Source organism: Hyla sarda, chromosome 5 (assembly GCF_029499605.1).
Source record: "Hyla sarda isolate aHylSar1 chromosome 5, aHylSar1.hap1, whole genome shotgun sequence".
In the NCBI taxonomy this organism is placed as follows: domain Eukaryota; kingdom Metazoa; phylum Chordata; class Amphibia; order Anura; family Hylidae; genus Hyla; species Hyla sarda.
The window spans coordinates 24,574,970-24,602,857 of NC_079193.1; the positions used below are offsets into that span (position 1 = coordinate 24,574,970).

Sequence of the window (27,888 nt, forward strand, 5' to 3'; positions counted from 1 at the left end):
CCCATTTCAATATTTGCTGTGGGGCCCCTTCCTTATATGTACGTTACTGCCTTTGGGCAATCACTACTATCACCAACCGAACCACAAAGACCATGACACCTGCTCAGTACTCACTCGCTGAAGGAGAGGACACTGGTAAAGTCAGTATCTATGACTGACAGCATAAATAATTCATCCACAACCACATGTAACCTGTACCTAGAGACAAACAGGAAAGAGAGCATGTAAGTGGATAGAACTCGCACTAAATTCTGTGCGCCAGTTTTGTGCATTTGTTTTGTCCATTAAAGGGGTATTACAGTGAATAACAATTTTTTTTTCATATCAACTGGCTCCAGAAAGTTAAACAGATTTGTACATTACTTCTTTAAAAAAATCCTTACAGTACTTATCAGCTGCTAAAGTGGAGTTGTTATTTCTGTCTGACAACAGTGCTCTCTGCTGACACCTCTGTCCGTCTCAGGAACTGTCCAGAGTAGGAGCAAATCCCCATAGCAAACCTCTAATGCTCTGGACAGTTCCTGAGACAGACAGAGGTGTTAGCAGAGAGCACTGTGCATCTGAGAAGTACTGGAAAGATTAGGATTTTTTAATAGAAGAAATTTACAAATCTGTTTAACTTTCTGGAACCAGGTGATATGAAAAAAGAAGAAAAGTTTTTTTACTGGAATACTCCTTCAAGTTTTGCCATATTTTTGAAGACATGGAACGTGTTCCGTAGCGTTTATTTGCATTTAAAAGTGAAATTTTACTTCTTTCAGGCTCAAACGTCGGAATGTCTGCATAAAAATTCTGTGTGCGGACATTCAGCAGACTGTGGGTGCTGGCAAAACATGCCGGCTCTAGAAACGCACGGGAATGCGCCGTCTCATAGAGGGCAATGCATTCTGTGAGTCTGCAGAAAGAATGGACATATTCATTCTTTCTGAGGACATGGAATCAGAATTTCAGCGACAGAAATATCTGATTCGAAAATTCCGAGGTGTGCACGGCGTAGCAGAATCCTGTTGAATTCAACAGCACTCTGCTTCGGAATCTCCATTCAGAATTCCGATGCGGAATTCCGCACGGAAATTCCGACGTGATAACATAGCGTTACAGGGAAAATAATGTTTTTATACACAAGATGGCGCTCTTAGGACTTGTTCACACAGCCGAAATTCTGCACAGAATGTAGGGCTCGTCCACACTGCTGAATTTTCTCACTGGATTTCCTCTACTTCTCCATGTAAAAATCATGTGCAGAAGAAAAAACAAGGGAACAGAGACGGCGCTATATAGTGCAATTATTTCCGGTGGTAAATACAGTATATGGATGAATCTGCTCACCTTGGAGTGTTGCGCTATAGGGCACAACACTGTGAAGCGCTTTGAATAGGTAGATGTCGGCAGACAGACGGCCATCGATGCCGTTGTCACAACGGTGCGGGATACAGGTAGACAATCTGGATAAGGATGACCTGTCAGGGTTCCTATTTTTTCCATAAAAAACTCGATTTATGGCTTGCGGCGCACCACCCGAGGACACAATGATGGTGAGAGCAATGTGTCTTTTATTAGGTAAGTATACAAGACAGCTTTGTAGACAACGCGTTTCAAAGGAAGAGTCCTTTGAAACACGTTGTCCATGAAGCTGTCTTGTATCCGTAGGACCTAAGAAAGAAGGAAAAGTCCTTTGAAACGCGTTGTCCACAAAGCTGTCTTGTATCAGTAGGACATGAGGAAGAAGGAAGAGTCCTTTGAAACGCGTTGTCCACGAAACTGTCTTGTATCCGTAGGACTTTAGGAAGAAGGAAAAGTCCTTTGAAACGCATTGTCTACAAAGCTGTCTTGTATCCGTAGGACCTGAGGAAGAAGGAAGAATCCTTTGAAACACATTGTCCACGAAGCTGTCTTGTATCTGTAGGACCTGAGGAAGAAGGAAGAGTTCTTTGAAACGCATTGTCCAAGAAGCTGTCTTGTATCCGTAGGACCTGAGAAAGAAGAAAGAGCCCTTTGAACGCGTTGTCCATGAAGCTGTCTTGTATCCGTAGGACCTGAGGAAGAAGGAAGAGTCCTTTGAAACGCATTGTCCACAAAGCTGTCTTGTATGCGTAGGACCTGAGGAAGAAGGAAGAATCCTTTGAATTCCATTGTCCACGGAGCTGTATTGTCTCTGTAGGACCTGAGGAAGATGGAAGGTCCTTTCAAACGCGTTGTCCACAAAGCTGTCTTGTATCCATAGAACCTGAGGAAGAAGGAAGAGTTCTATGAAACCCATTGTCCACAAAGCTTTCTTGTATCCATAGGACCTGAGGAAGAAGGAAAAGTCCTTTGAAACACGTTGTCCACGAAGCTGACTTGTATCCGTAGGACCTGAGAAAGAAGGAAGAGTTATTTGAAATGCGTTGTCTACGATGCTGTCATGTATCCTTAGGACCTGAGGAAGAAGGAAGAGTCCTTTAAAACATGTTGTCCACGAAGCTGTCATGTATCCTTAGGACCTGAGGAAGAAGGAAGAGTCCTTTGAAACACGTTGTCCACGAAGCTGTCATGTATCCTTAGGACCTGAGGAAGAAGGAAGAGTCCTTTAAAACATGTTGTCCACGAAGCTGTCATGTATCCTTAGGACCTGAGGAAGAAGGAAGAGTCCTTTGAAACACGTTGTCCACGAGGCTGTCTTGTATACTTACCTAATAAAAGACCCATTGCTCTCACCATCATTGAGTCTTTGGGTGGTGCGCCGCAAGCCATAAACCAAATTTTTTATGGGAAAAAGAAAAACCCTGCCAGGTCATCCTTATCCAGATTGTCTACATGTAAAACTCATGGCACACAAGAAATTTTAATTGATTCAAGCAGAATTTCAATGTGGAAATTCTGCCTGGAATCCTCATGGAATCAAAGCCCTATTAATGACCATGGAAGATACTATTAAAGGGGTACTCTGGCCCTAATACACCTTTGGATAGGGGATAAGAACCTTTGGATAGGGGATAAGAAGTCTGGTCGCGGGGTCTCGCTGGGGACCCCCGCAATCTATCCTTATGCACCCAACTTTGTGAGCTCTCCGCAGCGCTAGAGGCTCCAAGTGTGTAGCGTGATGACCACAGGGCCGGAGTATCGTGATGTCACGTCCCGCCCCCTCAATGTAAGTCTATGGGGCCGTCATGCCCCCTCCAATAGACTTGGATTGAGGGGGCGGGGCGTGACGTCACTCCCATAGACTTGCATTGAGGTGGCGGGGCGTCACACAAGGGCAGGGTTGTGATGTCACAATACTCCGGCCCCCTCGTCATCATGCTACACACTCGGAGCCTCCAGCACTGCGGAGAGCTCACAAAGGTGGGTGCCCAAAAAGGTGGGTTCTTGCTCTCTCTCTCTCTGAGCTTCCTTTCTCCAAAATGGTGGCTGGAATGCAGTGCATGGGGCTTTATTAGCCTCTCAAACCCACCCTTATGCTGTGTTCTATTGGCCTGGGAGCTGTATGACACATAAATACCAAACAATGATTGTATAACCTGGGGTCACATGATCTTGCTGTTAGCTGCAAGGTATGCTGGGCTACCCTGACGTCATCTCAGTGTTCTTAGTACGTCCTCCTTTCATTCAGGTGGCAAAATGCCATGTGTCCCTCATCTCTTCTGCTATTATTACCGCGAAAGCCGAACCTGGCAATATTTCAAAGTTCTGCAAGCTGATGTCACCCCAAAGTTTGGAGTGAAACCGGGTTCCCTGGGCTCCGCACCCAAGTATCCAGTTGGCAATAAACATGCATTATTGTACATCAGACATCATGATCAAAGGGGAGTATTCACAAGATACGGAAAGTTTTCATCATCTTTACACTCTATATGGCTCATACCTGTTGGCAAACTCGAGACATTCTTTGAGTAAATGGGGGGAGTAGACATTTCCTAAGGGATTCTGGGGATTCGTTAGGATTAATGCTTTGATCCTAATACCCTGAAAAACAAGAATGTAGAGAAAGAGTTAAAGGGGTACTCTACCCCTAGACATCTTATCCCATATCCAAAGGATAGGGGATAAGATGTCTGATCATGAAGGGTCCCGCCGCTGGGGACCCCCGCGATCTCTTTGCTGCACATGGCATTCGTTTAGATTATCGGGTGCAATGCCGGAGGCTCTTGATGTCATGCCACACCCCCTTAATGCAAGTCTAAGGGACGGGGTGTGATGGCTGTCATGCCCCCTCCCATAGACTTGCATTGAGGGGGCGTGGCCGTGATGTAACGAGCCTCCACCGAATGTCTGGGGTGCCACAGCCTAGTTCGCGGGGGTCCCCAGCAGCAGGACCCCCGCGATCAAACATCTTATCCTTTGGATAGGGAATAAGAGTACCCCTTTAATTCATATCGCAGGGTTGTTGGTATAGGGGGAGAGGTCACACCCAGCCCTTGGTATCCCCGGGCCCAAATGCCCTTGTGCCATGTAAGATAACACCAATATTAAAGAGTATGGCAGTCCAGGCAGGATGGGAGTTGTAGTTTTGCAACAGCTGGAGGTCCACTGGTTTAACTAGTAAAAAAAAATAAAAAATAACCTTTAAACCAGAAAACCCCTTCTTTGCACACAAAAACATTACCTGCTGTTTTCCTTTCTCCATCCCCTCCTCTAACTTTTGCATTGTTAATGAAAATGGAAGATTGTGACCTCCTGTTACCTGTAAGATATTAACATTGAGAGAATGGTTTAACAAGGAAATTCAGACCATGTGGCCCCCATCTTGGTTCCCTCATCTACAACATGATAGGGGAGATTTGTCAAAACCTGTGTAGAGGAAGAGTGGTGCAGTTTCCCATAGCAACCAATCAAAGCACTTCTTTCATTTTTAAAGAGGCCTGTGGAAAATGAAAGCAGTGATCTGATTGGTTGCTATGGGTAACTGCACCACTCTTTCTCTGCACAGGTTTTGATAAATCTCCCCCTGATGTGTGTTAGATGGAAGACTTAAGAATTATCACGGCCTTAAAGGGGTACTCTTTTTTCTTCTAAATTTTTTCTTTTAAATCAACTGGTGCCAGAAAGTTAAACATATTTGTAAATTACTTCTATTAAAAGATCGTAATCTTTCCAGTACTTATTAGCTGCTGAATGCTACAGAGGAAATTCCTTTCTTTTTGGAACACTGATGACATCACGAGCACAGTGCTCTCTGCTGACATCTCTGTCCATTTTAGCAACCGTGCATAGCAGATGTATGCTAAGGGCAGCATTGTGGCTCAGTGGTTAGCACTGCTGCCTTGCAGTGCTGGGGCCTTGGGTTCAAATCCCACTAAGGACAACAATAAATAAAGAGTTATTATTATTATTATTATAATGATGTCAGCAAAGAGTACTGTGCTCGTGATGTCATCAGAGAGAATTCCAAAAAGAAAAGACTTTCCTCTGTAGTATTCAGCAGCTAATAAGTACAGGAAGGATTAAGATTTTTTAATAGAAGTAATTTACAAATCTGTTTAACTTTCTGGCACTTTCTGGATCAGAAATAACTTCTATCCCATATGTTATGTGCTGCAGTCAACAGCAACTATGGTATCTAAATTTTATCACCCAAGTTCCCCTTTTGTAGTGCTATTAGGACTTAAAGGGGTACTCCATTGCCCCAGTGTCTGAAACATTTAGCTCTAAACGCTGTTTGCAGGCTACTGCGGTCATGACGTCAAGCAGATGCCCCCAAGTGACATCACGCCACGCCCCCTCAATGCAAGTCTATAGGAGGGGTGTGGCAGCCACCACGCCCCCTCCCATAGACTTGTATTGAGGGGGCGTGGCGTGACATTACTAGGGGGCGTGTGCATAATGTCACGACCCTCGCTGACTGCACCCTGCGTTCGGAACAAAATTTTCTGGACACTGGGGCAGTGGAGTACCCCTTTAAAGGGATTTTTTGGGTTTAGGAATTTGGTTATGCAAATCAAGGTTTAAGAAAAAAAAAACTTTTCACTTTAAAAAACTTTTGACATGTTCTAAAGGCAAAGCTTGGATCATTCGGGGTGGTTAAATTTGTTGTTATCGTTCTCACACTTTCTGGCAAAGAACTCTCTGAGGATATGGAAAAAAATTATTGTTTGTCTACATGAAGATGGCCTAGGCTATATGGGGATTGCCAAGACTTTGAAATTGACCATACAGCAGTTTCAAGGCACAGGTTCCACTAAAAACGGGTCTTGCCATGGTTGACCAGAGAAGTTGAGTGCACGTGCTCAGCGTCAAATCCAGAGGTTGTCTTTGGGAAATAGACATATGAGTGCTGCCAGCATTGCTGCATAGGTTTAAGGGGTCAGCCTGTCAGTGCAACCTGGCAACCAGGTGAGGAATACAAAGACAAGTGTGTCTTGCCTACAGTCAGCAATGGTGGTAGGAGTGTCATGGTATGGGACTGCATGACTGATGCTGGCACTGGGGGGGGGGGGGGCACAGTTCATTAAGAGAACCATGAATGCCAATGTGTCCTGTGACATACTGAAGCAGAGCATGATCCTCTACCTTCAGAGACTGGGCCGTAGTTAGGGCTGCACCAAGGGATCAAAGGGGCTTAGATAGGACATGCCATAAATGTTTGATTGTGGTGGTTCAATGCTGGAACCCCTAATGCGAGGAATTGTAGTCTAGCAACAGCTGAAGGCACAATTGTCGGGTAACACTGCCCTACTCAATCCTGATAATACATGTACAATGAGTCTATAGATTTATGCAATGATCAGATGTATACAATAAGGTGTCAGACCTGGCTGTCCAGGGGGACATATACCGGCTGTAAACCAGTGTCTATGGCTATCCTGGAATAGTAGGGCGTAGGAGTCAGGAATCCATCTGGAAAGAGACAGTAATGTACAGAGGAGTAATGCAGCTTTATGTTATGAAATACAATCAATACTTTAATATTACAATTTACAGTCGTGGCCAAAAGTTTTGAGACGGTAACAAAGATTGGTTTTAAAGGGGTACTCTGCTGCTCAGCTTTTGGAAAACACTGTTCCGAACGCTGAAGCCGGTGCCGGGAGCTCGTGATGTCATAGGCCCGCCCCCTCATGACATCACGCCCCGCCCGCTCAATGCAAGTCTATGGGAGGTGGCGTGACAGCCGTCACGCCCCCTCCCATAGACTTGCATTGAGGAGGCAGGTTGATGTCATGAGGGGTGGGGCTATGACACCATGAGCTCCCGTTGCTGGCTCCAGGGTTTGGAACAGTTTGGCGATGTCATTCCTTGCCATGAAAATTAACTTAAAAGAGAAGTATCATGCAGAAAAACTTATCCCATATCCAAAGGATGGGGGATAAGGCTTTAGATCATGGGGGGTCCGACCACTGGGACCCCCCACGATCTCCTGCATGGGACCCCACAGGAACAGAACGTGTTGACCCATGTATCTCTATGGGAGAGTTAGAGATGGCTGAATGGCTCTCCTATAGAGATACATGGAGGGGGCATGTAGTCCGCCGCTTTGTGCAGGGGTCAATGCGCCCTGTTCTCAGGGAGAGCCAGGGTTCCATGCAGGAGATTGTGGGAGGTCCCAGCAGTCGGACCCCCTGGGATCTGCAACCTATCCCCTATCTTTTGGATAGAGGGTAGACTTTTCTGTGTGGTTTGGGGTGTGAGATGCAGGACAGATGGCATTAACCACTTGTATTTGTGATGCCAGGGAGTGGTTTATCCTCAATACCACCCAAAGGTATACTGCTGGATCCTGGGCTAGGCACGGGGGCAATAATGACTCCGACGTCAAATTACAGACAATGGTAGCTTTACTAAGTGACATATGGTACAGTCTATACAGTTCAGCCAGGCCCACGGAGGTGACCAGTGACTTCAGAGACCTTAAAGGAGAACTCCGGAATAGGAAAATGATTGTCCATACTGCCGGCAGTAAAAAAAATAAACAGGTACATTCCTTCCTTCGCTCCCCTGGTGCCTCCGGTAACCGGCTCCGGCCTTCGCCGCGATCCTCTTCCTGGTTGCCGGTGGTCAGCGAGTCATACTGCGCTCAGCCAATCACCGGCCACAGTGAAGTCCTGACTCGGCCGGTGATAGGCTGAGCGGCAGTGTGATGTTTTCGCCCCCGGTAGCAGGTGCCGGTGTAGTGAAGAATTTTCTGTCTTGAAGCGTTCTCACACAGCCGCTCAGCCTATCGCTGGCCGAGTCGGGACTTCACTGCGGCCGGTGATTGGCTGAGTGCAGTATGACTCACCAACCACCGGAAACCAGGAAGAGGATCGTCCGGCAGTATGGACGATAATTTTCCTATTTCAGAGTTCTCCTTTAAGGGCTTGCTGGGACTTGCAGTGGTTTTGGACCTCCCAGGGCTTTTATGGGGGGGGGGGGGACTCTGGTGAGGTCCCATTGGTCACCCTTAAGTAAACTGGTCACTGATACCTCCTGGGTATAATCACATGACAACTGGTGATCACATGTTAACCTTTCTTAAAGATACAACATTCTTATTTACATAACATAGGGGATAATCAGAAATATACCTCCATTAGGGCCCTTGTACACTACAGACATTCAGGGCGGAATTTCCCCATAGTGTGCACAGGTTCTTAGTTGTTTTGGTGATGTTCACATAATGATAATTGTTGCCTTTAAATATACATAATAATGGGGTAACCCTTTATAAGAATACATGGATTACCTTCTGGATCACAAATGACGGCAGAAAGCGCGCACAATATAGAGGAGCATCCGTTCATGACGACTATCTGCAGTATAGGCAGGAGCAATGCGTCACTATATGTAACTGAAGTAATGTATGAACACATAAATATATGGCATTTTATTACCAAAGGGAAATAACAATCTTATAAAGTGATAGCATATTGCTAGTATGTTCAACCCAATTATAGGAGTTATAATAAAATATGCTCTAGAAATGTTATATTATCAGAGATGCAGGCATGACATCATCTGAAGCCATATAGGGGAGAACTTCCTCCCTCACTCTACTACACACAGCCCAGAGCAGTTCAGTGTGAGATGAACTATGATTGGCTAAGGCTGCACCCCCCCCCCCCTCCTTAGCACTCCAGACTGCATTTCCTGATTTTGGACTTCTGCCAGTCCATCAGGAGTCCAAAGTCTGTGCAAAAGATGGGGGGAAATGTGCTCTGGACAAGTAGGGAGACACCTAGTGGCAGCTTTCTTAACTTCTTAAGGACAAAGGGTGTACCTGTACGCCCTGCGCCCGGTCCCGGTCTATACCCCGCATCATAGTGGGTCGGTCCCGGCGGCTAAGGAAAGCCGGGACCCTGGGCAAATAGCATGCGGCACCAATCGTTGTGCCGCACACTATTAACCCTTTAGACACGGCGTTCAAAGTTGATTGCCGCGTCTAAAATAACAAAAATACACTCCCGGCAGCTCAGCCGGGCTGATCGGGACCATCGCGGTGAAATCGTGATGTCCCGATCAGCTAGAACGCGAGTGGAGAGTCCGTTACCTGCCTCCGACACTTCCTATCGGCGATTGATTGCTCCAAGCCTGAAATACAGGCTTGAGCAATCGACCGCCGATAACACTGATCATTGCCATGTTAATGCACGGCAGTGATCTGTGTAGAAGATCAGTGTGTGCAGTGTAATAGCCACTAGAGGGAGCTATAACACTGCAAAAAAAAAAAAGTGTGAAAAAAAAGTTAATAAAGGTCATTTAACCCCTTCCCTAATAAAAGTAAGAATTACCTCCCTTTTCCCATAAAAAAAAAAAAAAAAAGGGTAAATAAAAATAAACATATGTGGTATCGTCGTGTGTGGAAATGTCCAAACTATAAAAATATATCGTTAATTAAACTGTACGGTCAATGGTGTAAGCGCAAAAAAAATCCAAAGTCCAAAACAACGTATTTTTGGTTACTTTTTTTTATTATGAAAAAATGAATAAAAAGCAATTCAAAAGTTTGATCAATACATAAATGGTACAGCCAGGGGCGGATTGACACCACTCAGGGCCCCCGGACCAAATAAAGCAAGGGCCCCTAGCAAGACTCCACCCCTGGCCCCACCTCTGCCTCGCCCCTATTCCAGCCCAGTATGTACATGAATATTTGCCATAGGTGCAGTGCGCTTGAGGCAATGGTGTACTTTGAGGGATGGCAATGCCAATCACCTTAACTACACGAAGCGCTTATAAACACTGAACTATCCTCCTCCTTTTTATGCCAACTTGGGATCTCTGTCCTCTGTCCGTGATACCCAGTCCAACTTGGCTCCAACCTTCACTCACCTTAAATGGGTACTATCGTGCTGACAACTTATCCCCTATCTAAAGGATAGGGGATAAGTTGCCTGATCGCGCGGGGTCCCGCCGCTGGGGACCCCCGCGATCTCGCACGCAGCACCCCGCTCTCATCAGGCCCCGGAGCGAACATCCACTCCAGGTCTGATGATGGGGCCGGTGATCGTGACGTCACAGCTCCACCCCCTCAATGCAAGACTATGGCAAGCCATAGACTTACATTGAGGGGGCGGAGCTTGACATCACATGGGGCAGAGCCGTGATGTTACGATACTCCGGCCCCGTGATCAGCAGTCATCACACCCGGAGCGATGTTCGCTCTGGGCCTGATGAGAGTGTGGTGCTGCGTGCGGGAGCGGCGGGACCCCGCGCGATCAGGCAACTTATCCCCTATCCTTTAGATAGGGGATAAGTTGTCAGCACGGTAGTACCCCTTTAAAGGGGTACTCTGGTGGAAAACTTCTTTTTATTTATTTTTTTAAATCAACTGGTGCCAGAAAGTTAAACAGATTTGTAAATTACTTCTATTAAAAAAAAATCTTAATCCTTCCAGTACTTATTAGCGGCTGTATACTACAGAGGAAATTCTTTTCTTTTTGGATTTCTTTTCTGTCACGACCACAGTGCTCTCTGCTGACACCTCTGTCCATTTTAGGAAATTTCTCCTGCTCTGGACAGTTCCTAAAATGGACAGAGGTGTCAGCAGAGAGCACCATTGTCCTGACAGAAGAGAAATCCAAAAAGAAAATAATTTCCTCTGTAGTATACAGCCGCGAATAAATACTGGAAGGATTAAGATTTTTTAATAGAAGTAATTTATAAATCTGTTTACCTTTCTAGCATCAGTTGATTAAAAAAAAAAATATATATATATATATATCATATCTCTGTGCCATCATATAGAGAGCGGTGAAAGGCAGGTAAAAAAATAGCAACTAGTCCATTCATAAGTCACACACTTTACCTTTTTTGCCCCCTGCTTGGGTGAGGCTGAGGCCTCTGAGATTTATTACAGAAATAGCACAGCAGCACAGAGTATTTCTGGAGGGAACTGTATTGAGGCAGACGGTCTGACATACTCTGTGCTGCTGGGAAGCCTACTCCATCTTCTACCTGCCTTTCACCGCCACCTACATGATGGTACAGTCAGAGATATAAGTTATATTTCACATATAACTTATAAGTCAGACTGTGCCATCGTGTAGGGAGCGGTGAAAGGCAGGTAGAAGATACATACAACTGTACAATTCATAAGCCACCCACCTGGCCAGGCCAGCCTGTTCTGGGTCCATGCAGATGTCGACAGAGAAGGCCGGCAGAGAGATCAGGGCACTTCTTCTGGAGGGCTCTGTACACTGAGGACAAGCGGGGCTCTGTACACTGAGGACAAGCGGGGCTCTGTAAACTGAGGACAAGCGGGGGTTCTGTACACTGAGGACAAGCAGGGCTCTGTACACTGAGGACAAGCAGGGCTCCGTACTCTGAGGACAAGCAGGGCTCTGTACACAGAGGACAAGCAGGGCTCTGTACACTGAGGACAAGCAGGGCTCTGTACACTGAGGACAAGCAAGGCTCTGTGCACTGAGGACAAGCAGGGCTCTGTGCACTGAGGACAAGCAGGGCTCTGTACGCTGAGGACAAGCAAGGCTCTGTACGCTGAGGACAAGTGGGGCTCTGTACTCTGGGGACAAGCGGGGCTCTGTACACTGAGGACAAGCGGGGCTCTGTACACTGAGGACAAGCGGGGCTCTGTACACTGAGGACAAGCGGGGCTCTGTACACTGAGGACAAGCGGGGCTCTGTACACTGAGGACAAGCGGGGCTCTGTACACTGAGGACAAGCGGGGCTCTGTACACTGAGGACAAGCGGGGCTCTGTACACTGAGGACAAGCGGGGCTCTGTACACTGAGGACAAGCGGGGCTCTGTACACTGAGGACAAGCGGGGCTCTGTACACTGAGGACAAGCAGGGCTCTGTACACTGAGGACAAACAGAGCTCTGTACACTGAGGACAAGCGGGGCTCTGTACACTGAGGACAACGGGGCTCTGTACACTGAGGACAAGCGGGGCTCTATACACTGAGGACAAGAAGGGCTCTGTACACTGAGAACAGGCAGGGCCCCCCTTACACTGAGGACAGGCAGGGCCCCCTTACACTGAGGACAGGCAGGAACCCCCTTACACTGAGGACAGGCAGGGCCCCCTTACACTGAGGACAGACAGGGCCCCCTTACACTGAGGACAGGCAGGGCCCCCTTACACTGAGGATAGGCAGGGCCCCCCTTACACTGAGCACAGACAGGGCCCCCTTACACTGAGGACAGGCAGGGCCCCCCTTACACTGAGGACAGGCAGGAACCCCCTTACACTGAGGACAGGCAGGGACCCCCTTACACTGAGGACAGGCAGGGACCCCCTTACACTGAGGACAGGCAGGGGCCCCCTTACACTGAGGACATGCAGAGCCCCCCTTACACTGAGGACAGGCAGGGCCCCCTTACACTGAGGACAGGCAGGGCCCCCCTTACTCTGAGGACAGGCAGGGCCCCCCTTACACTGAGGACAGGCAGTGCCCCCCTTACACTGAGGACAGGCAGAGCCAGCATACTACTCTTCGGCGGCAGCAGCAGCAGTGAACCTTGGTGCTGCCACGCTGAGACATGAAGGGGCATGGCCTAAGCTGAGGAGGCATGGCTTAAGCACTGCGGGCCAGGCTATTCAAAAAAAATGTTTTTTTTTTTTTTTTTAAAGATTTCATGACAGGTGGCGGACAGCGGGCCCTTTTCCAAGCCGGGCCTTCGGACGAGGTCCGAATGGACCGGCCTGTCAGTCCGCCCCTGGGTACAGCTAAAAACTTCAGATAACGGCACCAAAATTAGCCCTCAAACCGCCCCAAATTTTAAATGTATAAAATTTGGTGCATGTAGTTATGATTTTTTTCAGAAGTAATACAAAATCAAACCTATATAAGTAGGGGATCATTTTAATCGTATGGCCCTACAGAATAATGATAAGGTGTCATTTTTACTGAAAAATGTACTACGTAGAAACGGAAGCCCCCAAAATTTACAAAATGGCATTTTTTCTTCAATTTTGTTGCACAATGAATTTTTTTTTCGTTTCGTTGTGGATTTTTTGGGTAAAATAACTAATGTCACTGCAAAGTAGAATTGGTGGTGCAAAACAAAAGCCATAATATGGGATTTTAGGTGCAAAATTGAAAGGGTATGATTTTTAAAAGGTAAGGAGGAAAAAACGGAAGTGCAAAAATGGAAGTGGAGTCCTTAAAGGGGTACTCCGGGGGGAAACAATTTTTTTAAATCAACTGCTGCCAGAAAGTGAAACAGATTTGTAAATGATTTCTAATAAAAAATCTTTACCTTTCCAGTACTTATTAGCATCAGTATGCTACAGAGGAAATTCTTTTCTTTTTGAATTTCTTTTTTGTCTTGTCCACAGTGCTCTCTGCTGACACCTCTGTCCGTGTCAGGAACTGTCCAGATCAGCATAGGTTTGCTATGGGGATTTTCTCCTGCTCTGGACAGTTCCTGATACGGGCATCAGGTGTCAGCAGAGAGCACTGTGGACAATACAAAAAAGAAATTCAAAAAGATAAGAATTTTCTCTGTATCATACAGCTGCTAAAAAGTACTGGAAGGGTAAAGATTTTTTAATAGAAGTAATTTACAAATCTGTCTAACTTTCTGGCACCAGTTGATTTACAAAAATGTTTTCCCCACTGGAGTACCCCTTTAAGGGGTTAAAGGGGTTATCCAGGAAGAAACCCTTTTCATATATATCAACTGGCTCCAGAAAGTTAAACAGATTTGTAAATTACTTCTATTAAAGAATCATAATCCTTTCAGTACTTATGAGCTGCTGAAGTTGAGTTGTTCTTTTCTGTCTAAGTGCTCTCTGATGACACCGGTCTCGGGAACTGTCCAGAGTAGAAGCAAATCCCCATAGCAAACCTCTTCTACTCTGTGCAGTTCCCGGGAAAAGCAGAGATGTCAGCATAGATCACTGTTGCCAGACAGAAAAGAACAACTCAACTTCAGCAGCTGATAATTATTGGAAGGAATAAGATTTTTTAATAGAAGCAATTTACAAATCTGTTTAACTTTCTGGAGCCAGTTGATATAGAAATAAAAAAAAAGGTTTTCCTGGAATACCCCTTTAAACACAAAAAAACCCATAGAAAACGTATATATATATATATATATATATATATATATATATATATTTTATTAATAATAATAATAATAATAATAATAATAAAAATTATATATATAAACAAAGTACATTAGAAAGATTTTTTATTTACCATAAGAAGCGCAATAGCAAAAATCTTTCTAATTTAGCCAACCATAAGGCTGGTACTCAGTCTGTACCTTCTTCTAGAGGCAATACTGCAGTATACGTAAGCAAGTATCATAAGCCTCTCATTGTCACCTGGGGGACCTCCTATTAGCGACCAGCAAAAGTCTCGACTAATTCAAGTTAGTCTTGTACAGCCACTTCTGAACCTTGGGCTGGATTATGAAACACTGATATAGTAAGGATAAAAAAAAAAAAAATATTAATATTAAAATAAATAAAAAATCTTACATGATCTGGATTCAGTGGGTGCGGAGAATGACAATAGTCTGTGAGAAAATGTGCTGCTTCTTCTCGGAGGCTGCAATACACAGTTAAAAAAGTATTCTAAAAGCTGCCAAAAATTAAGACAGCAGAATTGCGAAAAATCAGTACATCTACAGGATATATACACAGTATAGGTGATGCAGGTTATATTACCTCTTAATGCCTATTGGGATATTGTATCCCAACAGTGATGGCTCCAGATCGCTCATATCAGGTCTTGTAAGCTGATACAATAAAATAAGACAACACATAATCACTAACATAGCCCTACATAGGTTGTCACAGTATAAGGGTCTATTCACACGGCGGAATTTCCTCTTGCGGAATTCCACTTCAAATTAAAGGGGTACTCCGGTGGAATTTTTTTTTTTTTAATCAACTGGTGCCAGAAAGTTAAACAGATTTGTAAATTGCTGCTATTAAAAAAATCTTAATCCTTCCAGTACTTATTAGCTGCTGAATACTACAGTGGAAATTCTTTTCTTTTTGGAACAAAGAGCTCTCTGCTGACATCATGACCACAGTGCTCTCTGCTGACATCTCTGTCCATTTTAGGAACTGTCCAGAGTAGGAGAAAATCAACATAGAAAACATATGCTGCTCTGGACAGTTCCTAAAATGGACAAAGATGGCAGCAGAGAGCACTGTGTTACAAAAATAAAAAGATTTCCTCTGTAGTATTCAGTAGCTAATAAGTACTGGAAGGATTAAGATTTTTTTAATAGAAGTAATTTACAAATCTGTTTAACTTTCTGGCACCAGTTGATTTAAAAAAAAAAAAAAAGTTTTCCACTGGAGTACCCCTTTAAAGCCCATAGACTTCTATGGGATTCTGCACACCCATTCACACTTCTGAATTTCCGCAAGCGGAAATTCAGAAGTGTGAATGGGTGTGCGGAATCCCATAGAAGATTATGGGGTTTAATTTTAGGCGGAATTCCGCAAGTGGAAGTTCCGCCGTGTGATTAGACCCTATAACAGCAATTCATTGTAGTGTTTACTGAGTGCGACGCGGAACTTTGCAATTCCCATATAGATGTGGGTCAGCATTGGGAGAGAATAATACAAAGAAAAGTATTTTAAACTGATCAAATGACCATATATTAACAATAACAATGATAGTTAATGCAGTTGTCTGAAGTGATGAAATATATTTTTGCATAGGGCCCTAGGAGCTGCCAAAATAAAAATAACACAAGATCCCCGGCGGAGGGCTGCAGTCCCATCAGCACCTGGTTGCCAGTGCGCTCAGCTGCTTTCTGTGACTTGTGGTAATGTGGAAACTGCCCGCTCTGCGCATCACAGGATAAGGTGGGTCTCCGCTGTAGTTCCGGATGGTGGCTACATCCCAGGAAGAAGATGAGAGCACCAGGGACCAGGAGATGGTGGTACAATAGCAGCAACAAGGAATCATGGCAAAGTGGGTGTTAAGTCTGGTACTTAAAGAGTACCTGTCACCAAACTAAACTTTTAATATATTGTTCCTTATGTAATTATAAGACACTTTGCTATTTACTTGCTGTTAAAATTCTCAACCTTTATATGTTTTTAATGTGATTGAAAAAACGGCCACTAGGTGGCTCTGTTCTGTTCTCTGCGTAAGTCTTAGATTTAAACTGGTCTCCTCCCGGCCTGGCAGGAGACCAAACTCAGGAAGTCCGTGCGGGGCATGGAGAGGCACAGCTCTCACCGGCTTTAGTGACGTCTCGCCTGCTAGGGGAACGCCCACTTTCTCCTGCTGGGAGCTCACACTGTGTAAGCAAGGGGAAAGGTATGATACACAGCTTTTTAAATCTCTTTAAAAATATTTAAGGGCAGGAGAGGTGTTAGGAGTAGTTAGGGATTAAAATCTGAGTTAGTTTAGAAAATATGGTTTAATGACAAGTACTCTTTAAAGGAGAACTGCTGCACAACCTTTTCAACTTCCCCTGTGCCCGGGCTGCAAAAACTTAAAAAAAAAAAACTTTAACTCCCCTTCCTTTGTTCCCCCATTGCGCCAATGATAAGTGATAGGCTGAGCGCACTGCCTCGGCCGGTGATAGGCTGAGCATACTGTCACGTTGGGAGCCCGGGCAGGAGGGAGAAGTTGGGGGCCGAGCTCCTTACATGTGTGTTCAGCCTATCACCGGCCGAGGCAGGACATTGCAGCAGCCGGCGATACACTGACTGTAGTGTGACGTTCCGAGCCTAAGAAGCATGAAGCTGAATAGCACCGGAGAACCGGGATGCCTATATCGGTACAATGGGGGAACGTAGGAAGGTGAGTTAAAGTTTTTCTTTTTTTTAAGTTTTTGCAGCCCGGGCTGCAATTACAGAAACTCTCAGCTACAGAGCCATCTAGTGGCACTAGACATACATAACAGACAATATATTAAAGTGGGTGTGTGTTATCTTTTATTATGGCCGCACCCAGGGCTCTCATTTCAGGGAAGTTTTCAGGATAGGCTGTTGTGTGTACATGAGTGACAGCACTATGTCTGGCCAGTATGTAATTTGTAATTTTTTACCAGTTTTCCCCTTTACAGGTGCCATCTCTATTTTTTTCCGTGGCTAGCAGGTGTTTACTAGCCTCTATGATGTCTTCAATACACTGCACACAAGTTGGGATCCTGCTCATCTACATCTCTATAGCACACCCTCAAATTCAGGAGCAAGGAAGACATTATAGAGCAGTATTGAGCAGGCTAAGCTGGGAATCATGCACTGGGGTGAGATCTAATACCATAAGCTCTTGTAGTGCCTTTGCAGTCTGTGTCTTTGCTTTCTCTAATAATTTCCCCTTCCTTTTCCCAAACCTCTCCAAAGAATTGTATGGACAGTATGTCTACAAAAAATGATACTCTCTGTATGTATATGTTGTACATCTTGGCAAAACATTAACCTTTCTAATATACTTCATAAGAAAAAAAATTCTCCTTTTTATAGAAATTGCGGCTTGTAAAAAAAGACCACTAGGGGTCCCCATACTGTCCAGAACATAATCCTTTCCGGCTGCAGCATCATCTTTGTCCCAGCTGAAGCTCAGGCTGGGACAAAGTCCAGGAAGTCAGGGTGGGACTAGTTCTCCTCTGTGCTCACTCCTGTCCTATCAGACTGCAGCATGAAAACAGAGAGGAGGGGTCACAGAGCAGCCTGCAGTGATTGGATGAAGACACCCAGCACTCAGGGAGGAAGTTGAGTCATGCAGAGTAAGGACACGCCCCCTCCAGACACAGGATGACAAACCAAGTGAGCAACAGATATGAGGTATTTGTGAGAGAAATATAGGTGCTAGACACATAAGAAGTATATTTACATGATCAGGATTAGGTATTGAGTAACATTTTTTATTTTTATTGACAGGTACTTTTTAAATTACATATTTTTCCTATTTAAGACCCAGACTCAGCCCTTTGATAAAATGCCACCCTAGGTATGGGCCTTGTTGGCCTAGTTAGATAGATGACAGGACTACTCACCCTTTCTTTCATCAAATCAACACAAAGTTTGTTTTCTGCAACTCCAAGATTTAAGAACCCCTAAAAAACACAAAACATCCTCATTTATCAGACAGCACGACCGACTGTGGCTATGATGCCATTGTGGACATGACTATGAGAGATAACAGTGAGTTGGCCCACCCTATGGCAGCCCCCCAATTCCCCCATAGACATAAACATGTCCTGTTTGTCTATCCAAATGTATACTGCAGAAGACAGAGAGACGCTGTCAGACATCTCTGGCAGCGACCATTCCTTCAGAAATTATTATAGATTTGTGAAAAAAACTTCCGTAAAGATTCACAATAGGGACCTGAAGTTGTGCCGAGCTGCATTGTCTCAGTCTATGGCAGTGTTTCCCAACCAGGGTGCCTCCAGCTGTGGCAAAACTACAACTCCCAGCATGCTGATCATGAGTCACGTAAGAAAAACAATCAGATTTACAGCCAGCAACCGGAAGGCATCCTGCTTTGTACGTGACTCGTCACCCTATGTTTACATAGATTTAATTTGTTATTTGTAAGTAAACAGTAAAACACAAGAAGAACACTGTATCTTGAGGAGCTAAAAGATTCTAAAAAGTCCTGCAAGATGCTAAAGTGAACGCATTGCCTAGGTTTTTTTATGTTTATTTTTAATGTTTTTTTATTATGACTGTATGAGGAAGTGACAATATATAAGGGACACGGCAGGAGGATTACTGGCTTATTACATCTAGTGACCTTAAAGGGGTACTCCGAACGCTTAGAGCCGGAGCCGGGGACTCATGATGTCATGGCCCTGCCCTTTGTGACATCACGCCCCGCCCCCTCAATGCGAGTGTCCGGGGGGGTGGGGTGGTGTCTGCCATGCCTCCTCCCATACACTTGCATTGAGGGGGCAGGGAGTGACATCACGAGTCCCCGGCTCCAGTTCTAAGCGTTTGGAACAAACTGTTCCGAACGTTGGATCCGGCGACAGGAGCTAGTGACGTCATAGAAAATAATTTCCTATGTAGTATTAAGCAGCTAATAAGATTAAGATTTTTTAATAGAAGTAATTTACAAATCTGTTTCTGGTACCAGTTGATTTAAAAAAAAAAAAAAGTTTTCCACCGGAGTACCCCTTTAACCAGAATTTTTGGTCCTCAGAGGAGAAATAATATCTCTTATCATTCGTCTGGGTACAAGGTTCAAAAACTTCACCTTACTCTTGACAATTGGAACCCAAAGAAACTATATCTACTTCAGAATCTGAGTCAGAATTTACAAACCCAGTGGGTTTCCGTCTTTTTAAAGGAGGAGGATCCAAAAATGAAGAAAGATCTGAAATATGTGAGGGATCAACCGGTGGAGATGGATCAATAATCTGAGCTTTAGGCAGAGCCGCAGCAACAGAGGTTTGAACTTCGGATTTTATAATAGAACAAAATTCCTCCAAAAAAGACGGGGATTCCTGCAGAATTATCCTATCCATACAGGCTTTACATAAGGGCTTATTATATCCTTCATGCAATATAATAGAACAAACCCCACATTTCTTATGTTTAACTTTAGGTTCTTTGGGGGAGATTTATCAGAAACCTGTCCAGAGGAAAAGTGGTCCAGTTGCCCATAGCAACCAATCAGATTGCTTCTTTCACTTTTTAACAAGGCCTCTGAAAAATGAAAGAAGCGATCTGATTGGTTGCTATGGGCAACTGGACAACTCTTTCTCTGGACAGGTTTTGATGAATCTCCCCCTTTATCCTTAGATTTCTTCGGGGTCTCATTTGTCTCCCTGAAAGGAGAGAAGGGAACTCATAAGAACAGGGAATTATAAAATACAATTTCACCCCCAAAAAAGAAAGTACGTGAACCCCCCAATGGGTCAGCTACTCACTTGGTTGCTGGGTCCTGTGCAGGCCCGTCGCTACCGGACTGGCAAACCAAGCAATTGCTTGGGGCCCCGAGCTGGCTGGGGGGCCCCGAGCAGAGCCGGTGCTTGCCCGTCCTGTAGCGACGGGACACTTCGGGGGGCCCGCACATTTCACCAAAATTACATTTTTGGGAGGCGCGGGCCCCTTAAGAAACAAAGCAGGGCCGGCACTGGACAGGTCAGGGGATGATTGGAGTAGAGACGTCACGTGCCCCGCGCAGGCACGCACGTCTACGCCAATCACCTGACCTGTCCCTGCTTGCGTCCCCGCAGGAACCTCCAGCATCCTCCGTGCAGTGACAGGAGCAGCAGCAGACTCCCGCCTCTGCAACGATTCCCGGCAGGGTAAGTAAACTGGCGCGGGGGGATTGTATGGTTGTCAGTGGACTGCAATGGTGATGAGAGGTGTGTGTGGGGGGGTGCCATGGGGGTCATGAGAGATGCAGGGGGTGTTATGGGGGTCATGAGAGATGCAGGAGGGGTGTTATGGGGATCATGAGAGATGCAGGGGGGTGTTATGGGGGTCATGAGAGATGCAGGAGGGGTGTTATGGGGGTCATGAGAGATGCAGGAGGGGTGTTATGGGGGTCATGAGAGATGCAGGAGGGGTGTTATGGGGATCATGAGAGATGCAGGGGGGTGTTATGGGGATCATGAGAGATGCAGGGGGGTGTTATGGGGGTCATGAGAGATGCAGGAGGGGTGTTATGGGGGTCATGAGAGATGCAGGAGGGGTGTTATGGGGGTCATGAGAGATGCAGGAGGGGTGTTATGGGGATCATGAGAGATGCAGGAGGGGTGTTATGGGGGTCATGAGAGATGCAGGAGGGGTGTTATGGGGATCATGAGAGATGCAGGGGGGTGTTATGGGGATCATGAGAGATGCAGGAGGGGTGTTATGGGGATCATGAGAGATGCAGGAGGGGTGTTATGGGGGTCATGAGAGATGCAGTGGGGTGTTATGGGGATCATTAGAGATGCAGTGGGGGTGTTATGGGGTCATGAGAGATGCAGGGGGGTGTTATGGGGGTCATGAGAGATGCAGGAGGGGTGTTATGGGGATCATGAGAGATGCAGTGGGGGTGTTATGGGGGTCATGAGAGATGCAGGAGGGGTGTTATGGGGGTCATGAGAGATGCAGGAGGGGTGTTATGGGGGTCATGAGAGATGCAGTGGGGTGTTATGGGGGTCATGAGAGATGCAGGGGGGTGTTATGGGGGTCATGAGAGATGCAGGAGGGGTGTTATGAGGATCATGAGAGATGCAGGGGGGTGTTATGGGGGTCATGAGAGATGCAGTGGGGTGTTATGGGGGTCATAAGAGATGCAGTGGGGGTGTTATGGGGGTCATGAGAGATGCAGGGGGTGGTGTTATGGGGGTCATGAGAGATGCAGTGGGGTGGTGTTATGGGGGTCATGAGAGATGCAGGGGGTGTTATGGGGATCATGAGAGATGCAGGGGGGTGTTATGGGGATCATGAGAGATGCAGGAGGGGTGTTATGGGGATCATGAGAGATGCAGGAGGGGTGTTATGGGGGTCATGAAAGATGCAGTGGGGTGTTATGGGGATAATTAGAGATGCAGTGGGGTGTTATGGGGTCATGAGAGATGCAGGGGGGTGTTATGGGGGTCATGAGAGATGCAGGAGGGGTGTTATGGGGATCATGAGAGATGCAGGGGGGGTGTTATGGGGGTCATGAGAGATGCAGGAGGGGTGTTATGGGGGTCATGAGAGATGCAGGAGGGGTGTTATGGGGGTCATGAGAGATGCAGTGGGGTGTTATGGGGGTCATGAGAGATGCAGGGGGGTGTTATGGGGGTCATGAGAGATGCAGGAGGGGTGTTATGAGGATCATGAGAGATGCAGGGGGGTGTTATGGGGGTCATGAGAGATGCAGTGGGGTGTTATGGGGGTCATAAGAGATGCAGTGGGGGTGTTATGGGGGTCATGAGAGATGCAGTGGGGTGGTGTTATGGGGGTCATAAGAGATGCAGTGGGGTGGTGTTATGGGGGTCATGAGAGATGCAGGGGGTGTTATGGGGGTCTTTAGAGATGCAGGGGGTGTTATGGGGGTCATGAGAGATGCAGGGGGTGTTATGGGGGTCATGAGAGATGCAGGGGGGTGTTATGGGGGTCATGAGAGATGCAGGGGGTGTTATGGGGATCATGAGAGATGCAGGGGGGTGTTATGGGGATCATGAGAGATGCAGGGGGGAGTTATGGGGATCATGAGAGATGCAGTGGGGTGTTATGGGGGTCATGAGGGATGCAGGGGGTGTTATGGGGGTCATGAGAAATGCAGGAGGGGTGTTATGGGGGTCATGAGAGATGCAGGAGGGGTGTTATGGGGGTCATGAGAGATACAGGGGGGTGTTATGGGGGTCATGAGAGATGCAGGGGGTGTTATGGGGGTCATGAGAGATGCAGGGGGTGTTATGGGGGTCATGAGAGATGCAGGGGGTGTTATGGGGGTCATGAGAGATGCAGGGGGGTGTTATGGGGGTCATGAGAGATGCAGGGGGTGTTATGGGGGTCATGAGAGATGCAGGAGGGGTGTTATGGGGGTCATGAGAGATGCAGGGGGGTGTTATGGGGGTCATGAGAGATGCAGGTAGGGGTGTTATGGGGGTCATGAGAGATGCAGGAGGGGTGCTATGGGGGTCATGAGAGATGCAGGAGGGGTGTTATGGGGATCATGAGAGATTCAGGGGGGTGTTATGGGGGTCATGAGAGACGCAGGAGGGGTGTTATGGGGATCATGAGAGATGCAGGAGGGGTGTTATGGGGGTCATGAGAGATGCAGTGGGGTGTTATGGGGATCATGAGAGATGCAGGGGGGTGTTATGGGGGTCATGAGAGATGCAGGAGGGGTGTTATGGGGATCATGAGAGATGCAGGGGGGGTGTTATGGGGGTCATGAGAGATGCAGGAGGGGTGTTATGGGGGTCATGAGAGATGCAGGAGGGGTGTTATGGGGGTCATGAGAGATGCAGTGGGGTGTTATGGGGGTCATGAGAGATGCAGGAGGGTGTTATGGGGGTCATGAGAGATGCAGGGGGGAGTTATGGGGATCATGAGAGATGCAGTGGGGTGTTATGGGGGTCATGAGGGATGCAGGGGGTGTTATGGGGGTTATGAGAGATGCAGGAGGGGTGTTATGGGGGTCATGAGAGATGCAGGAGGGGTGTTATGGGGGTCATGAGAGATACAGGGGGGTGTTATGGGGGTCATGAGAGATGCAGGGGGGTGTTATGGGGGTCATGAGAGATGCATGGGGGTGTTATGGGGATCATGAGAGATGCAGGGGGGTGTTATGGGGATCATGAAAGATGCAGGGGGGTGTTATGGGGGTCATGAGAGATGCATGGGGGTGTTATGGGGATCATGAGAGATGCAGGGGGGTGTTATGGGGATCATGAAAGATGCAGGGGGGTGTTATGGGGGTCATGAGAGATGCAGGGGGGTGTTATGGGGATCATGAAAGATGCAGGGGGGTGTTATGGGGGTCATGAGAGATGCAGGGGGTGTTATGGGGGTCATGAGAGATGCAGGGGGTGTTATGGGGGTCATGAGAGATGCAGGGGGTGTTATGGGGGTCATGAGAGATGCAGGGGGTGTTTTGGGGGTCATGAGAGATGCAGGGAGGTGTTTTGGGGGTCATGAGAGATGCAGGGGGGTGTTATGGGGGTCATGAGAGATGCAGGGGGGTGTTATGGGGATCATGAGAGATGCAGGGGGTGTTATGGGGGTCATGAGAGATGCAGGGGGTGTTATGGGCGTCATGAGAGATGCAGGGGGGTGTTATGGGGGTCATGAGAGATGCAGGAGGGGTGTTATGGGGGTCATGAGAGATGCAGGAGGGGTGTTATGGGGGTCATGAGAGATGCAGGAGGGGTGTTATGGGGGTCATGAGGGATGCAGGGGGGTGTTATGGGGGTCATGAGAGGTAACCCCCCCCCCGGCACCTCTCCTCATCATCCCCCCCCCCCCCCCCGGTTATAATAGTGATGAGGAGAGGTGTGGGGGGGGAGTTATAGTAATGATGAGGAGAGGTTTGGCGGGGGTTATGGGGATGATGAGGACACAGAGGATAAGAGGGGGTGTATATGTATATATGATGTGTATGCATGTTTGGCAGTATTGTATTCAGTGGATACAGTGTGGAGCAGCATTATATTCAGGGTACAGTGTGTGGCAGCATTATATTCAGGGTACAGTGTGTGGCAGCATTATATTCAGGGTTCAGTGTGTGGCAGTATTATATTCAGGGGTACAGTGTGTGGAAGCATTATATTCAGGGTACAGTGTGTGGCAGTATTATATTCAGGGTACAGTGTGTGGCAGCATTATATTTAGGGTACAGTGTGTGGCAGTATTATATTCAGGGGTACAGTGTGTGGCAGCATTATATTCAGGGTACAGTGTGTGGCAGTATTATATTCAGAGTACAGTGTGTGGCAGTATTATATTCAGGGGTACAGTGTGTGGAAGCATTATATTCAGTGGATACAGTGTGGAGCAGCATTATAGTCAGGGTACAGTGTGTGGCAGCATTATAGTCAGGGTACAGTGTGTGGCAGCATTATATTCAGGGTACAGTGTGTGGCAGTATTATATTCAAGGTACAGTGTGAGGCAGCATTATATTCAGGGTACAGTGTGTGGCAGTATTATATTCAGGGTACAGTGTGTGGCAGTATTATATTCAAGGTACAGTGTGAGGCAGCATTATATTCAGGGTACAGTGTGGGGCAGTATATTATTTAGAGTACACTTTCTGGCAAGGTTATAATGATTACTGTCTTCATGCAGAGGATGAGGATCTGCTGACAGTGAGGAGCCAATGATGCCTGGATGTCAGACTCTGCAGAGAAAATGGAGCTGGAGGAAGACCTGGTCTCTGGACCAGATGAAGAAGAAAAGATAACAGAGAAGATATCACTCAAGTCAGAAGACGTCACTCAGGTCACTATCATTGTGTATTCTCCTGACTGTCCCATCAGAACTGTAGTCACTTGTAAGTTCTGCAGTGATGATGGGTAAAACTGTGTCCAATCTGTGTCTCTTCAGCTGTGACAAAACTACAACTCCCATTGCCAGAGGCTCTCCAGAATGATGGGAGTTTTAGCTTTCCAGCAGCTGGAGAACCACTTTATCCGAGGTGATCGGTGGGGGTCTCAGCAGTCAAACCCCCACCAAAAAAAATGGCCCTGGGGGGGGGGGGGGGGGTCTGGACAGGGGGTATGGGTAGGGAACACTGCTGCACCTAATGTGGGGGGAACACTGCCTACCTAATGTGGGGGAACACTGCCTACCTAATGTGGGGGGAACACTGCCTACCTAATGTGGGGGGAACACTGCCTACCTAATGTGGGGGGAACACTGCCTACCTAATGTGGGGGAACTCTGCTGCACCTAATGTGGGGGGAACACTGCTGCACCTAATGTGCGTCGTATTGACGTTCGCTCACGTTGCGCTCCCAGAATTCAAGGGCCGGCGTTACTATGTCCCGACGCCGGCCCTAGAGCGTGACGTGCGTCAACATCAAGGGGGGGGGGGGCCTCGATGTCCATTTTGCTTGGGGCCCCCAAATTCCTTCAAACGGCCCTGGTCCTGTGCGCTCCAGAGATGCAGAGCGGGCAGAGATCGAACTATCCATGGTCCCAAAATCCAAATTCCGGCGTCCTCCAGTGGGTGCCACCATCTTGGAGGCGGGACTTCCGGTCTCCGGCCAATCACAGAGGACGTACACATGTGCTGCATCACACACTCGCATGATGTCACCTGCACACGGCAGAACCTGTAAGCGACCAGAGGAACCAGGGCACCTGCAGCCGGCCAGCTGAATTAGGTCCCCTGCAAAAACTCCTGGAGCGCCACAGGGAACCGAAAGCGGGATCGGGAGGCACCAGCAGAAACAGGCCGCGACCCGATACGGGATAATGGAGAGAGAGGCAAACGCCGACCGACTCACCCCGCCTGAGCTCCCCCAACTACAGCCCGCAAAAAAACACAAGTACAGACCTCTCTGCACCCCTGCTCCATAGGAAACACTCAGGGGGTATGGAGGGAGGGGCCTTTTAACCTCTCTTGTGCTTCCTGTTCCTATGCAGATAGGGGGCGATCTCATGTGGTGCTGTCGTGAGGGATGATCTGAAAAAAAGCCTGTTTTTTTTTATACCTTGAATACCCCTTTAATTTTAAAACACCATACATGAAAATACATTAAATTCACACTTATATTCCCAAAAGTAAGTGAACCCCAGACTTCTCCGTTTTCTGCTCATCCTGACTCATGGACGGGTCCGATATATAAAAAAAATAATTTAAATGGGGGCATGCATGCCACCATAACAACATAAAGAGGTGCTTCACTGTCCCAGTGTTCAATACATTTTGTTCCGAACGTTGGTTGCGGGCTATGGGGTTCCTGATATCACAGCCACACCCCCTCATGATGTCACACCACGCCCCTCAATGCAAGTCTATGGGAGGGGGCGTGGCATCCGCCACGCCCTCTCCCATAGACTTGCAGTGAGGGGGCGTGGTGTGAAGTCACGAGGGGCATTGCCATGACATCACAACCTCCCTGCAGCCCGCAACCAGCATACGGAATAAAATGTTCCGAACTCTGGGACAGTGGATTACCCCTTTACGATAAATAAAACTATTCTCACCTGCAGAGATTTCTGCAACAAATCTGATTCTTGTAAATGTGTGAATTTTGGCCCTCAGTCAGAAAAAAATGCACACAAAGTCAGAGAAATGTTCAGTTCTTATTGTGGAATGTACATGTAATGATTAAAGGGGTACTCCGGTGAAACCCTTTTTTCTTTTAAATCAACTGGTGGCAGATAGTTAAACATATCTGTAAATTACTTCTATAAAAAAATCTCAATCCTTCCAGTACTTATTAGCTGCTGAATGGTACAGAGGAAATTCCTTTCTTTTTGGAACACTGATGACATCACGAGCACAGTGCTCTCTGCTGACATCTCTGTCCATTTTAGCAACCATGCATAGCAGATGTATGCTAAGGGCAGCATGGTGTCTCAGTGGTTAGCACTGCTGCCTTGCAGTGCTGGGGACTTGGGTTCAAATCCCACTAAGGACAACAATAAATAAAGCGTTATTATTATTATAATAACGTCAGCAGAGAGAGAACTGTGGTCGTGATGTCATCAGAGAGCATTCCAAAAAGAAAAGAATTTCCTCTGTAGTATTCAGCAGCTGATAAGTACAGGAAGGATTAAGATTTTTTAATAGAAGTAATTTACAAATATGTTTAACTTTCTGCCACCAGTTGATTTAAAAGAAAAAAGGTTTTCACCGGAGTACCCCTTTAACTGGATACATTATCGGTAAACTGTACTGACTCAGTAGGTCGTCTTACATACACGGGTCCATAGGGGAACCTTATCCTGTGTTAGATCAGGTCTATGGGTAGAATCCCCTTTCTACTGTATGGTCAGGGTTGGGTTTACTTACCTGAGGGTTATGGTGTTTGTCATAGGGATCCTGCAAACACATGACAAATCCCCGTTCCAAAGGGTCTGATTGAGAAATAATCTCGGCTCCTCTGACAGAAAGACTTTCCATGTCACCTGATCTCCTCGAGAATGATCTGAAA

General features: G+C 46.8%; 1 protein-coding gene across 4 annotated transcripts; it reads right to left on the reverse strand.

Annotated features, from left to right (window-relative positions):
• Nucleotides 1-114: 114 nt before the first annotated feature.
• Nucleotides 115-27,888, reverse strand: LOC130272958 (1-aminocyclopropane-1-carboxylate synthase-like protein 1). 4 transcript variants are annotated; one of them, XM_056519013.1, is made up of 11 exons: nt 27,747-27,829; nt 26,283-26,411; nt 18,341-18,400; nt 15,036-15,106; nt 14,847-14,916; nt 8,639-8,705; nt 6,731-6,816; nt 4,586-4,663; nt 3,845-3,945; nt 1,330-2,227; nt 115-198 (listed from the first exon to the last, which is right to left on the reverse strand). In XM_056519013.1, exons 2-10 carry the CDS (start codon nt 26,301-26,303, stop codon nt 1,783-1,785), a joined length of 999 nt encoding a protein of 332 aa, XP_056374988.1. In that variant the 5' UTR covers nt 26,304-26,411; nt 27,747-27,829; the 3' UTR covers nt 115-198; nt 1,330-1,782. The 4 variants fall into 4 exon arrangements, with proteins under 4 accessions (XP_056374988.1, XP_056374987.1, XP_056374989.1 ...); XM_056519012.1 differs by lacking the exon at nt 26,283-26,411 and having other exon boundaries at nt 27,747-27,888; XM_056519014.1 differs by lacking the exons at nt 26,283-26,411; nt 27,747-27,829 and adding an exon at nt 20,222-20,258.

What these genes read in the sequence shown, in the direction of transcription:
- LOC130272958 (XM_056519012.1), bottom strand. Translation starts at nt 27,857, where the DNA reads ATGGAAAGTCTTTCTGTCAGAGGAGCCGAGATTATTTCTCAATCAGAC. An exon ending in ACCCACTGAATCCAGATCAT is followed by an intron (nt 8,706 to 14,846) that starts GTAAGATTTTTT and finishes CCTATACTGCAG; the next exon opens with ATAGTCGTCATGAACGGATG. An exon ending in TGGAGAAAGGAAAACAGCAG is followed by an intron (nt 3,946 to 4,585) that starts GTAATGTTTTTG and finishes CTTGTTTTTCAG; the next exon opens with GGTATTAGGATCAAAGCATT.